We start from the raw sequence: 13,036 nt of genomic DNA on the forward strand, positions 1-13,036 counted from the left end.
CTCCTCAGGTAAGGGTACAACATGCATTACTGAAAATGTGTACATACAAACAATGCTTGTCTGTAACTCTTATGTCTTTTATCAGGTATCCTTGGGTCAAGAGTGCTATTTGTTCTCTCAGCTAGAACAGCTATATAGGTCTGTTTCTCAGCACAGATTATGGACGTACACAATTGTAAAAAACCCACCAACATCTCAGGAAGGTAAATGTATATACATGTTACCATAACATGTTTTACAGAACTGCATCAGATTATTTTTCCTTTTGTATAAGTATATCTTGGTCCATCTAGCTAATACTTTTACTACGTGGGACCTCCTCATGCTCCAAGGAAGAGCTGAACATAATTGAAAACTCTCCTTTTATAACATTAAAAGCGGCTTCCCTCGGAGGTTCCTGATTCTTAGTTCTGTCCTTTTCAGGACTAAAGCCTCCTCCTAACTCCTAAACTGGTAAAGGTACTTGAGTGTTACCATCCTCTGGTGCTCTTCCTTTCCCCTAAATGATAATGAATTGTAGACCAGTAGGGAGGAACCTTGGGGATTCCAAGACTTCATTGAGTTCCTGGTAGGCTCCATTATTTTAAGATATGTCATCAGCTGCTTTATTAGAATCTGAATCTGTATTAAAGTAAAACTAATATTATAAATTAGTTCACAATTATTAGGCTATTAATAGAATATATATGGACACATTTATGTCAGAATAATAATTCCAGACCCTTAAAAAGATTTTATTTTCCATTACCCGAATCATAACTTAATTGCTTTCAAGTCCTTTCAGGGTTAATGCTGCCATTACTCGTCGTTCTTAAAAAAAGACAAAAAAACTTCCCTTTGATGATTCATAGTTATTTATGAATATAATGAAAAGAAAGGAACAACATTTATAAATAGCCTTTTTGCAAGAAGTTGCTTTATTTCAGCCGATATTAGTTCTATTTTCTGTTACAAAAGCTACTAAAAGCTCTATAGCGGTTGTTGAAAGTGCCTCAAATATGCAAGATGGGCAGAATGTAACTCCCTGTGTTTTAGATTTAAGTTCACTGCTTGCAGCTTATACACTAAATTGTGTATTTGATATGATTTTCAGGAACCAATTGAATTAGCCAAATTAAAAGAAACAATTAACTAATTAAAATGTGCTAAAGCTCTGGCGCATAATTCTTTATAACCAGCTACTTTCTTATAGGATAAAACTAAGGAACTAAATATAAAAATGAAATCAAACACACATATATCTCAGAAAAAAAAATACTACCCTCAATTAGTGATTTTAGAATAAATCTTGCAAAGATGGTGTTAGCAGAGAGTGGTTGGGCTCCATGACATTAATGTAATACATTTGTGGCAGGAGTTAGTACTTTTATAATATAGGAAGATACAAGCACGCTAATGAGCCTGACATTTTAGGAACTGGAAGGCAGAGAGATTGAAGGCTTCCCTATTCTGCCAATATATACAGGATTTTATCTTAAACCCTTCTGGAGGTAATGACAATAATTCTGGCATGGTAACATTTTAAAAAAACCTGCAAGGAGAATGTGTAAAGATGCTAATGGATAGCAAGACAGAAACTTCCTACATATGTTATTAAGGAAGTACCAGTTCCCATTATTTCTTTGGACATATGGATAATTTAACAGAAGTTCATATTCCTGTAAATCATGTCAAGTAAGATTACCTAAGAAGAGTCTATTAGACAAAATGGCAACTTCACGAAATGTAACAACAAATGTAATAGCATTTAATAGTAAAGAGCAAGTACATCGGTTTTTTAGTAGATTTACAGTGGGGCAAAAAGTATTTAGTCAGCCACCAATTGTGCAAGTTCTCCCACTTAAGAAGATGAGAGAGGCCTGTAATTTTCATCATAGGTATACCTCAACTATGAGAGACAAAATGTGGAAACAAATCCAGACAATCACATTGTCTGATTTGGAAAGAATTTATTTGCAAATTATGGTGGAAAATAAGTATTTGGTCAATATCAAAAGTTCATCTCAATACTTGTTTTGGGGCTGTCGCTGGGCAACACGGACTTTCAACTCCCTTCAAAGGTTTTCTATGGGGTTGAGATCTGGAGACTGGCTAGGCCACTCCAGGACCTAGAAATGCTTCTTACGAAGCCACTCCTTCGTTGCCCGGGCGGTGTGTTTGGGATCATTGTCATGCTGAAAGACCCAGTAAAGTTTCATCTTCAATGCCCTTCAATGCCCTTTCATCTTCAATGCACTCAAAATCTCACGATACATGGCCCCATTCTTTCATGTACACGGATCAGTCGTCCTGTTCCCTTTGCAGAGAAACAGCCCCACAGCATGATGTTGCGACCCCCATGCTTCACAGTAGGTATAGTGTTCTTTGGTTGCAACTCAGCATTCTCTCTCCTCCAAACACGACGAGTTGTGTTTCTACCAAACAGTTCTACTTTGGTTTCATCTGACCATATGACATTCTCCCAATCCACTTCTGGATTATCCAAATGTTCTCTAGCATACTTCAGACGGGCCCGGACATGTACTGGCTTAAGCAGGGGGACACGTCTGGCACTGCAGGATCTGAGTCCCTGGCGGCGTAGTGTGTTACTGATGGTAGCCTTTGTTACGTTGGTCCCAGCTCTCTGCAGGTCATTCACTAGCCCCCCCCCCGTGTGGTTCTGGGATGTTTGCTCACCGTTCTTGTGATCATTTTGACCCCACGGGGTGAGATCTTGCATGGAGCCCCAGATCGAGGGAGATTATCAGTGGTCTTATATGTCTTCCATTTTCTAATTATTGCTCCCACAGTTGATTTCTTCACACCAAGCTGCTTGCCTATTGCATATGCAGTCTTCCCAGCCTGGTGCAGGTCTACAATTTTGTTTCTGGTGTCCTTCGACAGCTCATTGGTCTTCACCATAGTGGAGTTTGGAGTGTGACTGTTTGAGGTTGTGGATAGGTGTCTTTTATACTGATAACAAGGTCAAACAGGTGCCATTAATACAGGTAATGAGTGGAGGACAGAGGAGCCTCTTAAAGAAGAAGATACAGGTCTGTGAGAGCCAAAAATCTTGCTTGTTTGTAGGTGACCAAATACTTATTTTCCACCATAATTTGCAAATAAATTCTTTCCAAATCAGACAATGTGATTGTCTGGATTTGTTTCCACATTTTGTCTCTCATAGTTGAGGTATACCTATGATGAAAATTACAGGCCTCTCTCATCTTCTTAAGTGGGAGAAATTGCACAATTGGTGGCTGACTAAATACTTTTTTGCGCCACTGTATATTCCATAGTGAATGAGAGCAGACTCATTTTCTCAAATGTGGGACTGATCCAGGGGTGGATTGAGCAGTCGGGCAATAGGACCTGGACGTAAATGGGGGCTCCTGGTGTACTGCTTATAGTCACAGTTTGTTAAATGAGCTAGCACAGCTGTGACATTGAGCTAATCTAGTGGTTGTGAATGTAAGAGAGTGGGGTTAAGCAGGCAGCTGTATGGGACACATAGTGGCGGTGAGCTGGGGTAGGCAGGAGATGTTCAGGAGCTACAGCAGTGCTAGCAGTAACTATTCAGTTAAGGGTGGGCAGAGTGGATGCCCTGTCTCTGGATAGGAAGGAGCTGTGTTGCTCTGGGTGCCCTGTAGTGTGGGGTCTGGTCATGGAGGTGGGGAAGTATTAGGTCTTTGGCCCTTGATGTTGGGGGCCCTGTCCCTGTAGGTTTGTGGCACTAGTGGGGCAAGGCATGCCAGTGATGAGATGAGGGAGGGCCATAGGAGGTGGCTTGGGGCATTAGGTGGCTGTGTGTGGGGTTCTTCGCTATTTTTCTCCCGGGGACCCTGGTTGGTCTCAGTCCACCCCAGGACAAATGACATATTAACCAAACATGCTGTGGTTCTCATTGATAAAATATTGCTCCATATCTTTGTACTTTATAAGGATAAGACAGTATTGCACACAGTTTCAGAATTTTCTCAGTATTTTTACTCAAGATTGTTTTAGACTTTCATGCGCTCAAAACACATTGGTTTACAAGACAAGACAACTATGAAACATACTCCATTGTATAGATTGGATGCTATCAAATTCTTACACTATTATAACTACAGAACAAATTGTTATCCCACAAGGACACCTTAAAGTGCCATAAAACAAGTTGAGATCTGTGCATATCCTAAAATGGATAATTAAGTAAAAATAGTTTGCATAAAAAAATTGTTGGGAAGTATTTTAAAATAATTTTCAAAAATAAGCAAAAATACTGTCTGGACACTGTGCTCCACCCCCCTTATCAGTGTTTAGACACAGGCATTGTATTTCACCTGAGTTCACAGCTTCTAGGCATGCTCCAGCAGATAATCCCTATTAATTTGTGTATTTTACCAAAACAACAATGGATATAGTTACAGTCATAAAAGGAATTGTGTGGAGGGTGTTAGAGCTGTACAATTCAGAAACTTAAAAGAAAGGGTTAATGGTGAGGCACTGCAGTATAAATTTGCAGTAATTAATGTACATATTATTATATTTTGTCTTTATCTCAACTTGTTTTATGTCCCTTTGAATATGTTTCACTTGAAAATACAATTTCAGTTTGGTATTCCAAAGTATTGCCATTCCACCAGGGCACAACGACAGTATGGACTCATTTATTTATTACTGCAAGATGGATGTCTGACAATCAGCTTTAGCAAAATTTGGAAGACAAATACTGTGCTCTGTTGTGTCATGATAAATATCTATATTTTAATATATTTTGTATATTCATTTAATTTCCCCACCCATTAGTTGCATTGCTTTTTATTCAACTCACCTTATAAGTATTAGCAGGGTGAGCCAAGAAGACTAGAAATTAAAGGGACACTGAACCCAAATTTGTTCATTTGTAATTCAGAAAGAGCATGCAATTTTAAGCAACTTTCTAATTTACTCCTATTATCAATTTTCTTCGTTCTCTTGCTATCATTATTTGAAAAAGAAGGCATCTAAGCTTTTTTTTTGGTTTCAGTACTCTGGACAGCACTTTTTTATTGGTGGATGAATTTATCCACTAATCAGCAAGGACAACCCAGGTTGTTCACCAAAAATGGGCCGGCATCTAAACTTACATTCTTGCATTTCAAATAAAGATACCAAGATAATGAAGTAAATTTGATAATAGGAGTAAATTCGACATTTGCTTAAAATTTCGTGCTCAATCTGAATCACGAAATTAAATTTTTGGGTACAGTGTCCCTTTAAATACATATGATAGAAGAGGTTCGCAGCACCTGTGATTGTATTGTTGCGTTGCTTACTCAATTATGAATGAATACACCCCTTGTGTGTATAACACCTGCTTCAAATCTCAGCACATCACAGTGGCCCCCAAAAAGTTCCGTTTAACATACATACGACCTGCTACTTATATTCTGATGTGGCGCTGATTCTGGGGACCCACCTTAAACCTTCTTGGCTCCAAATCCCCTCTCTCCGTGTTCTGTGTATCCACAGTGATAGCCTGGAGGTCGAGCCGCGGCGTGGGTCCCTACAGCGTCTTAGCGTGTGTGTGTGGTCGATCCGGAACTGTGTGACGTCACAAATGGGAGCGGAAGGATCCGCAGGTGCAAAAAGTCCTCGACCAGGGAGGACCGTTGTTACAGCGTAATACTGTGTCTTTGCAGGGGTGATTCACTGCTGCTCAGAAAGTGTAAGTACCCGTGCCTTTGAGCATATCCATTCAGGTTATAACATCAAAGAAAGAGTGAAGGCACCGGGTAGTTTCACAAACAAAATCGTCCTTTATTAAGGTAATAAAACAGGAGACACTTCGGAAAAAGCCTTAAACCTTTGGGGCAATGGTGTAGTGGAGGTACCCCACGTACCCTAGTGCTGACATGTTTCGGCAAATGCCGTAATCGTAGCTAAAGGGTGCAAGCTTGTTTGTTTATTTAAATACACAGTTCACATGTGATAGGTTAAAATCTAATGTGCTACGTAGGTAACACCCACCTCCACCTGTAGTTAATATATCTGCCCTAATCTAGGATGTATTACCATGCTATCCACTTTGTGCACAATTTTATCTGTCATAATTATAAGCCAGATTAATATGATAAGTAGTATCATTCACAAAACATTCCTTATCATGTGTATATAAATAAGATAATACCAGAACTGAAAAAACCCATTTGATAATAAATTATAAATAGTAAACTAAAAATACAAATGAAAATAAATGCAATGAAAATAAATGAATAAATAAAGATAAGGATCTGTTAAACAGACACAATGCTGGAGGTACCAGAGAGTTATTCTTGGCAACTAACACTAGTAGGCATTTTTGCATAAAACCGTGTTTTACTATAGTGTGCATACTATAGTGTGCATATACAAGACTATATTTAGTCAGTTTCTATGTCTTGTGTGTAGTTGCCTAAGGGGAAATTTATCCAAACTTATTTATATATATAAACCTATAAGCATACATTAGCATTTTAATGTAACCCTTTAGCTACGATTACGGCATTTGCCGAAACATGTCAGCACTAGGGTACGTGGGGTACCTCCACTACACCATTGCCCCAAAGGTTTAAGGCTTTTTCCGAAGTGTCTCCTGTTTTATTACCTTAATAAAGGACGATTTTGTTTGTGAAACTACCCGGTGCCTTCACTCTTTCTTTGATGTTATAACCTGAATGGATATGCTCAAAGGCACGGGTACTTACACTTTCTGAGCAGCAGTGAATCACCCCTGCAAAGACACAGTATTACGCTGTAACAACGGTCCTCCCTGGTCGAGGACTTTTTGCACCTGCGGATCCTTCCGCTCCCATTTGTGACGTCACACAGTTCCGGATCGACCACACACACGCTAAGACGCTGTAGGGACCCACGCCGCGGCTCGACCTCCAGGCTATCACTGTGGATACACAGAACACGGAGAGAGGGGATTTGGAGCCAAGAAGGTTTAAGGTGGGTCCCCAGAATCAGCGCCACATCAGAATATAAGTAGCAGGTCGTATGTATGTTAAACGGAACTTTTTGGGGGCCACTGTGATGTGCTGAGATTTGAAGCAGGTGTTATACACACAAGGGGTGTATTCATTCATAATTGAGTAAGCAACGCAACAATACAATCACAGGTGCTGCGAACCTCTTCTATCATATATATTACACTGCATGTCCCAGTGAATCACAAGCTTGCACTGTTTATGTATATATTGTTGTTGCTATACTGAAGCTGTTTTGTATATAATCAACATGGAGGCTAATCAAAGCTTGGATGTGTCTACACATTTCTATTCACTCTCTAAACTGGAGGACAGAGGGTTAAATGAACTTGAACTTGAGACTTTGTTTGTCACAGATAGAGCTCACTTACCACTCAGTAAGCTTTTTGAAGAGGCTGAATTTCTCTTGACAAAAGAATGTCGTCTCAAATGGGACATTTGGACATTACAAAAATATCTCTCCTTGGGGATTATACCTAGGGGACTACGCATAGCCAAGTTCCCTACCTTTCCTGTTGAGGATGTAGAATTTATTACTGCATGGAATGCCATATTAACAGAATGTTCGATACGCTTGATTAATATGCTTATAGATTATAAGAGAAAGCTATTACAGAATATAACTGTTGATATTGAATTACTACAGTCAGAATTAAGCATACGCAGTACATGTGTCAAATACTCACAATATGATAGTATTTTGAGAAGCACTTTAGATGAGGCTAAAAATAATATTATGGGCATTAAGCATGAGAAATACCTTAGGGACCAAAGTGATTATGACAACAATAAAGTCTATATCTGGAACAAAAAACAAAGGTCACATACACATAGATTTAAGAAAGATAATAGACTCAAATCTCAGGGACAAGGGGGTCAGAAGGGACACTCCACACTCAAAAAAGTCACTTTCTATGACAGTGAGGTAGAGTCACAAGAGGACTATAATACTGGTGCCTCTTCAGGTGATGAGAATATACAAACACCCACAGTCACCTCAAATAAAACTAGAGCCATAGTTCCCGCCCCAGTACAGCCCAATACAGGTAGCAGGGCAAGAGGTAGGGGCAGACAATCCAGATATCAGGATCTGGATAGTACCAATGATGTATGAGTGAAGAATAGATAGGAGCGCTAAAAGCTAAAGGTGCTATGTGTATTACTGTGGTACTTATTAGAGAGAGAAAATAAACAGACAAAGTAAATGATGTCTAAAGAAACATAGATTTATTCACATTAGGTGATATAAAAATGTAAAAACGGACGTCTCCGTAAATAAAAACAATTTCTACAATTAAGTTGCCATCACTTGATATAAGACTAGACTCGCAATATAAAGTTCATAATATATCAAAGATAGTCCCAATCCGCACTTAACTTTTCAATCGGGAGTTGGTATGTTAGCAAGACAGGGGCTTACCCAGACGAGTGCACAATCAGTCTGCTCCGTGACTCGTTGTACGGCCGTAATGACGTCACTATTGAGGGCGCTGTCCTGAAAACACTTTCTGATTGGTGTAAATGCGATGAGTAAGTTACACTGTTTCTTGGCCTCTTTTGCTCCAATGTAGCGTTCAAACGAAAAGAATAATCCTGCACTTAGTGCCAATTAGCACGCAGGATACCCAATCCAAGAGTATAGTATAAAGTAGTGTCCAGAGTTGACCCGTTACAGGTCTAATGGCCAGTGGAAATGGCTAACAGTGTTAGCAGTCCTGCTCACTTTTAGGTGATAGAAAGTAGCTTTGGCTTAGTTGCGGTATAACCCAAATCCAAGAACGTAGTAGGGGTAATGTCCAGAAATGACCCGTTACGGTCTAGTGGTAGAATCGAAAATGGCTAACAGTGTTAGCAATATGGCTCACTTTTAAATGGCAAGTGTCAGCTTAGGTATAGTTGCAGTACATCAACGCGTTTCTCCCTCTGCAGGGCTTTTTCAAGATCTTGAAAAAGCCCTGCAGAGGGAGAAACGCGTTGATGTACTGCAACTATACCTGTTAGCCATTTTCGATTCTACCACTAGACCGTAACGGGTCATTTCTGGACATTACCCCTACTACGTTCTTGGATTTGGGTTATACCGCAACTAAGCCAAAGCTACTTTCTATCACCTAAAAGTGAGCAGGACTGCTAACACTGTTAGCCATTTCCACTGGCCATTAGACCTGTAACGGGTCAACTCTGGACACTACTTTATACTATACTCTTGGATTGGGTATCCTGCGTGCTAATTGGCACTAAGTGCAGGATTATTCTTTTCGTTTGAACGCTACATTGGAGCAAAAGAGGCCAAGAAACAGTGTAACTTACTCATCGCATTTACACCAATCAGAAAGTGTTTTCAGGACAGCGCCCTCAATAGTGACGTCATTACGGCCGTACAACGAGTCACGGAGCAGACTGATTGTGCACTCGTCTGGGTAAGCCCCTGTCTTGCTAACATACCAACTCCCGATTGAAAAGTTAAGTGCGGATTGGGACTATCTTTGATATATTATGAACTTTATATTGCGAGTCTAGTCTTATATCAAGTGATGGCAACTTAATTGTAGAAATTGTTTTTATTTACGGAGACGTCCGTTTTTACATTTTTATATCACCTAATGTGAATAAATCTATGTTTCTTTAGACATCATTTACTTTGTCTGTTTATTTTCTCTCTCTAATAAGTACCACAGTAATACACATAGCACCTTTAGCTTTTAGCGCTCCTATCTATTCTTCACTCATATGTCCATTTCTACTACCTAGTTGGGGACCCATAGGTATTTTTAGGAGTTTGGTGTATCTTCCTGCGCTCTCTAGTATTATTCTCTTACTAGTACCAATGATGCCCCCATACCCACTACTGCCATGTCTATGGAACGGGAGAGGGGAGAGATTGAGCAGGTTTTTTCCAGGCCCCCCGTAGGACAAGAGGGGGGGGGGGAAAGGTGGAGATCATTTAAAAACAAGGTCCTCATCCAGAAGGAGATATCAGGGCAGGAAGTACAACTAACACCAGTGATCAATCTTTCTAGCTATACATTGAGCAAGGTTGAGGAAAAAGTCCTAGGTTTGGGACTTAATTTTGTACCTACTGATAACTTTGATTTGTTCACTACGTTAATTGATGTAAACAAGCTCATCAGAACACTAACATTAAAGAAGCATTTCAAAAATGACCAGGCTGAGGATATCTATATAGGTGATTTAGCCAAAGAGCAAAGAAATTTTTCTTTAACCTTTGAAGAATGTTGTGATGTGGTAAGCTTGGAGTCATTACATAGAGAGAACTATTGTGGTGATATGAATTCTGCCCACACCAGTACCATTGGTCCCAGATTCAGAGGTGCATCCAAATTTTACCCTATTCAGTCGAGGGGACCCATCCTGGAAAAATTCCAGCGAAGGGTTGAGGAAGATTTAAACAAATTGGCATACACCTCTGGATATGGAGCTAAGGGTAATCTTAGTGCTAAGGAAAGACAAGCACTCAAAGATTTAAGTAAAAATAAAAATTTGGTGGTGAGGGCGGCAGACAAGGGGGGATCTGTTGTTTTAATGGACAGGGTATTCTTCATCGAAGAAGCCCTACGGCAACTTAATGATCCCAAACAATATACCAAACTGGATTTTAACCCCACATTAAGGTTCCAAAGGGAGCTTTCACACCTGATTGATGATGGGATGGAAGGGGTTTTTTTTTGATGAAGGCACCAGCGATTATCTATATAACAGTAACCCCAGAATTCCTACCTTCAACCTTCTCCCTAAGGTACATAAGTCCCTGGAGAATGTTGAGGGTAGGCCTATCATCAGCGGGATTGGTTCCATGTTGGAACCACTATCCAGATGGTTAGATTCCCTTCTACAACCCCTAGTGGGGGAACTCCTTAGTCACCTGAGGGACACCAAACAACTCCTCATAGAGGTAGAAAAGATTTCTTGGAGGGAGGGCTATGGCTGGCTATCAGTGGATGTGAAGTCACTTTATTCATCTATTCCACATAATTTAGGTTTGGAAGCCATAGCCTTCTTTCTAAGAAGATCTACTAAATACAGTGATGATTTCATTGGATTTGTTGTCAGGGTCACCGAATTCCTCCTCACACACAACTTTTTTGTGTTTGAAAACGTATTTTATCTCCAGAGGTGTGGCATGGCCATGGGAGCAAAGTTTGCTCCCTCTTACGCCAACCTATATATGGGTTGGTGGGAGCTGTGCCACATCTATGGGGATAAAAACAGACAAAGAGGCAAAATTGTATATTATCGTCGATATATAGACGATCTGCTGTTTGTCTGGGATGGAAGTGTGGAGGAAGCTGAGATATTTGCAGAGTATTTGAATATTAATAAGGCTGGCCTACAGTTCACCCATGAATATGGGCCTACTAGCATCAATTTTTTAGATGTTACCCTTCATGGTGTGAAACCAGAACGTGTTAAGGTTGAGCTTTATAGGAAACCAATAACCAGAAATACTCTCTTACATGCCCATAGTAGCCACCCGAAACAGGTATTTAAGTCAGTCTTGAAGGGTCAGTTCACCAGGGTCAAAAGGAATTGTACCCGAGACAGTGAACATTTCAAGCATGAAACTGAACTAGTCACCAAGTTTAAAGAGAGAGGGTACCCTAAGCAGGATATATATAGGGCACGTGAGGAAGTAAGGGCCATAAAAAGGACCACCCTACTTAGTGAGAAACAATCCAAATGTGACACTAAACCAGAACAGTTAACTTTTGTCACTCAGTTCAGTAGGCAATATTATCAGGTGTGCAATATTATACGCAAGCACATGACAGTGCTGAAGGCTGATGACGAGCTTGCACACATTGCCACACAAAGGGTGAGGTTTGCCTTTAGAAGAGGCAAAACCATAGGCAATTATGTAGCCCCCACGCAACTGAAACAAGATGAAATAAATACATCCTCTTGGTTAAGGTATAAAGGGGTTTACAAGTGTAATTTTAGTAGCTGTATAGCATGTGGACATGTAAAACTAGGAAATATATTTAGGAGTGCCTATTCAGGTGAAACATTTGCACACAGGGCGCTCTTCAACTGTAGGTCCACATATGCAGTCTATCTTCTCAGTTGCGACACATGTGACATCCAATATACAGGTCAAACGTCTCGACAAGTCAGAACCAGGATAAGGGAACATATAAATGACATTAAGCAAGGCAAACTCACCCCCCCCCCCCCCCCCCCCCCCCCCCCCCCCCCCCTTGTGAACCACTTCAAGTTTAAACATAACAAGGATCCAGGGACATTGTCATGGACAATTATTGAAGTAGTAAATACACAAAATAGGGGAGGTGATAGGGAGAATCTGCTCCTCAAAAGGGAAGTGTTTTGGATACACAGGTTGAACACCAGGGTGCCGAATGGGCTCAATTCTGAATATGATTTAATCAATTTCTGGTGTTAGCCTGTGTATTCGAGACAAAGTATTAAAATGCTAATGTATGCTTATAGGTTTATATATATAAATAAGTTTGGATAAATTTCCCCTTAGGCAACTACACACAAGACATAGAAACTGACTAAATATAGTCTAGTGTATGCACACTATAGTAAAACACGGTTTTATGCAAAAATGCCTACTAGTGTTAGTTGCCAAGAATAACTCTCTGGTACCTCCAGCATTGTGTCTGTTTAACAGATCCTTATCTTTATTTATTCATTTATTTTCATTGCATTTATTTTCATTTGTATTTTTAGTTTACTATTTATAATTTATTATCAAATGGGTTTTTTCAGTTCTGGTATTATCTTATTTATATACACATGATAAGGAATGTTTTGTGAATGATACTACTTATCATATTAATCTGGCTTATAATTATGACAGATAAAATTGTGCACAAAGTGGATAGCATGGTAATACATCCTAGATTAGGGCAGATATATTAACTACAGGTGGAGGTGGGTGTTACCTACGTAGCACATTAGATTTTAACCTATCACATGTGAACTGTGTATTTAAATAAACAAACAAGCTTGCACCCTTTAGCTACGATTACGGCATTTGCCGAAACATGTCAGCACTAGGGTACGTGGGGTACCTCCAC

General features: G+C 39.9%; 1 protein-coding gene across 1 annotated transcript in view; it reads left to right on the forward strand.

Annotated features, from left to right (window-relative positions):
- The window catches only part of LOC128657631 (uncharacterized), a 524,168-nt gene that overhangs the window by 489,845 nt on the left and 21,287 nt on the right, over positions 1-13,036 (forward strand). The window contains exons 100-101 of the mRNA XM_053712016.1: positions 1-8; positions 86-203. The exon at positions 1-8 is cut by the window's left edge and continues 123 nt beyond it. Of these exons, the coding sequence (XP_053567991.1) occupies positions 1-8; positions 86-203 (126 nt within the window). The remainder of the gene's footprint in view (positions 9-85; positions 204-13,036) is intronic.

The sequence above is a fragment of the Bombina bombina genome, chromosome 4 (assembly GCF_027579735.1).
Source record: "Bombina bombina isolate aBomBom1 chromosome 4, aBomBom1.pri, whole genome shotgun sequence".
Lineage (NCBI taxonomy): Eukaryota > Metazoa > Chordata > Amphibia > Anura > Bombinatoridae > Bombina > Bombina bombina.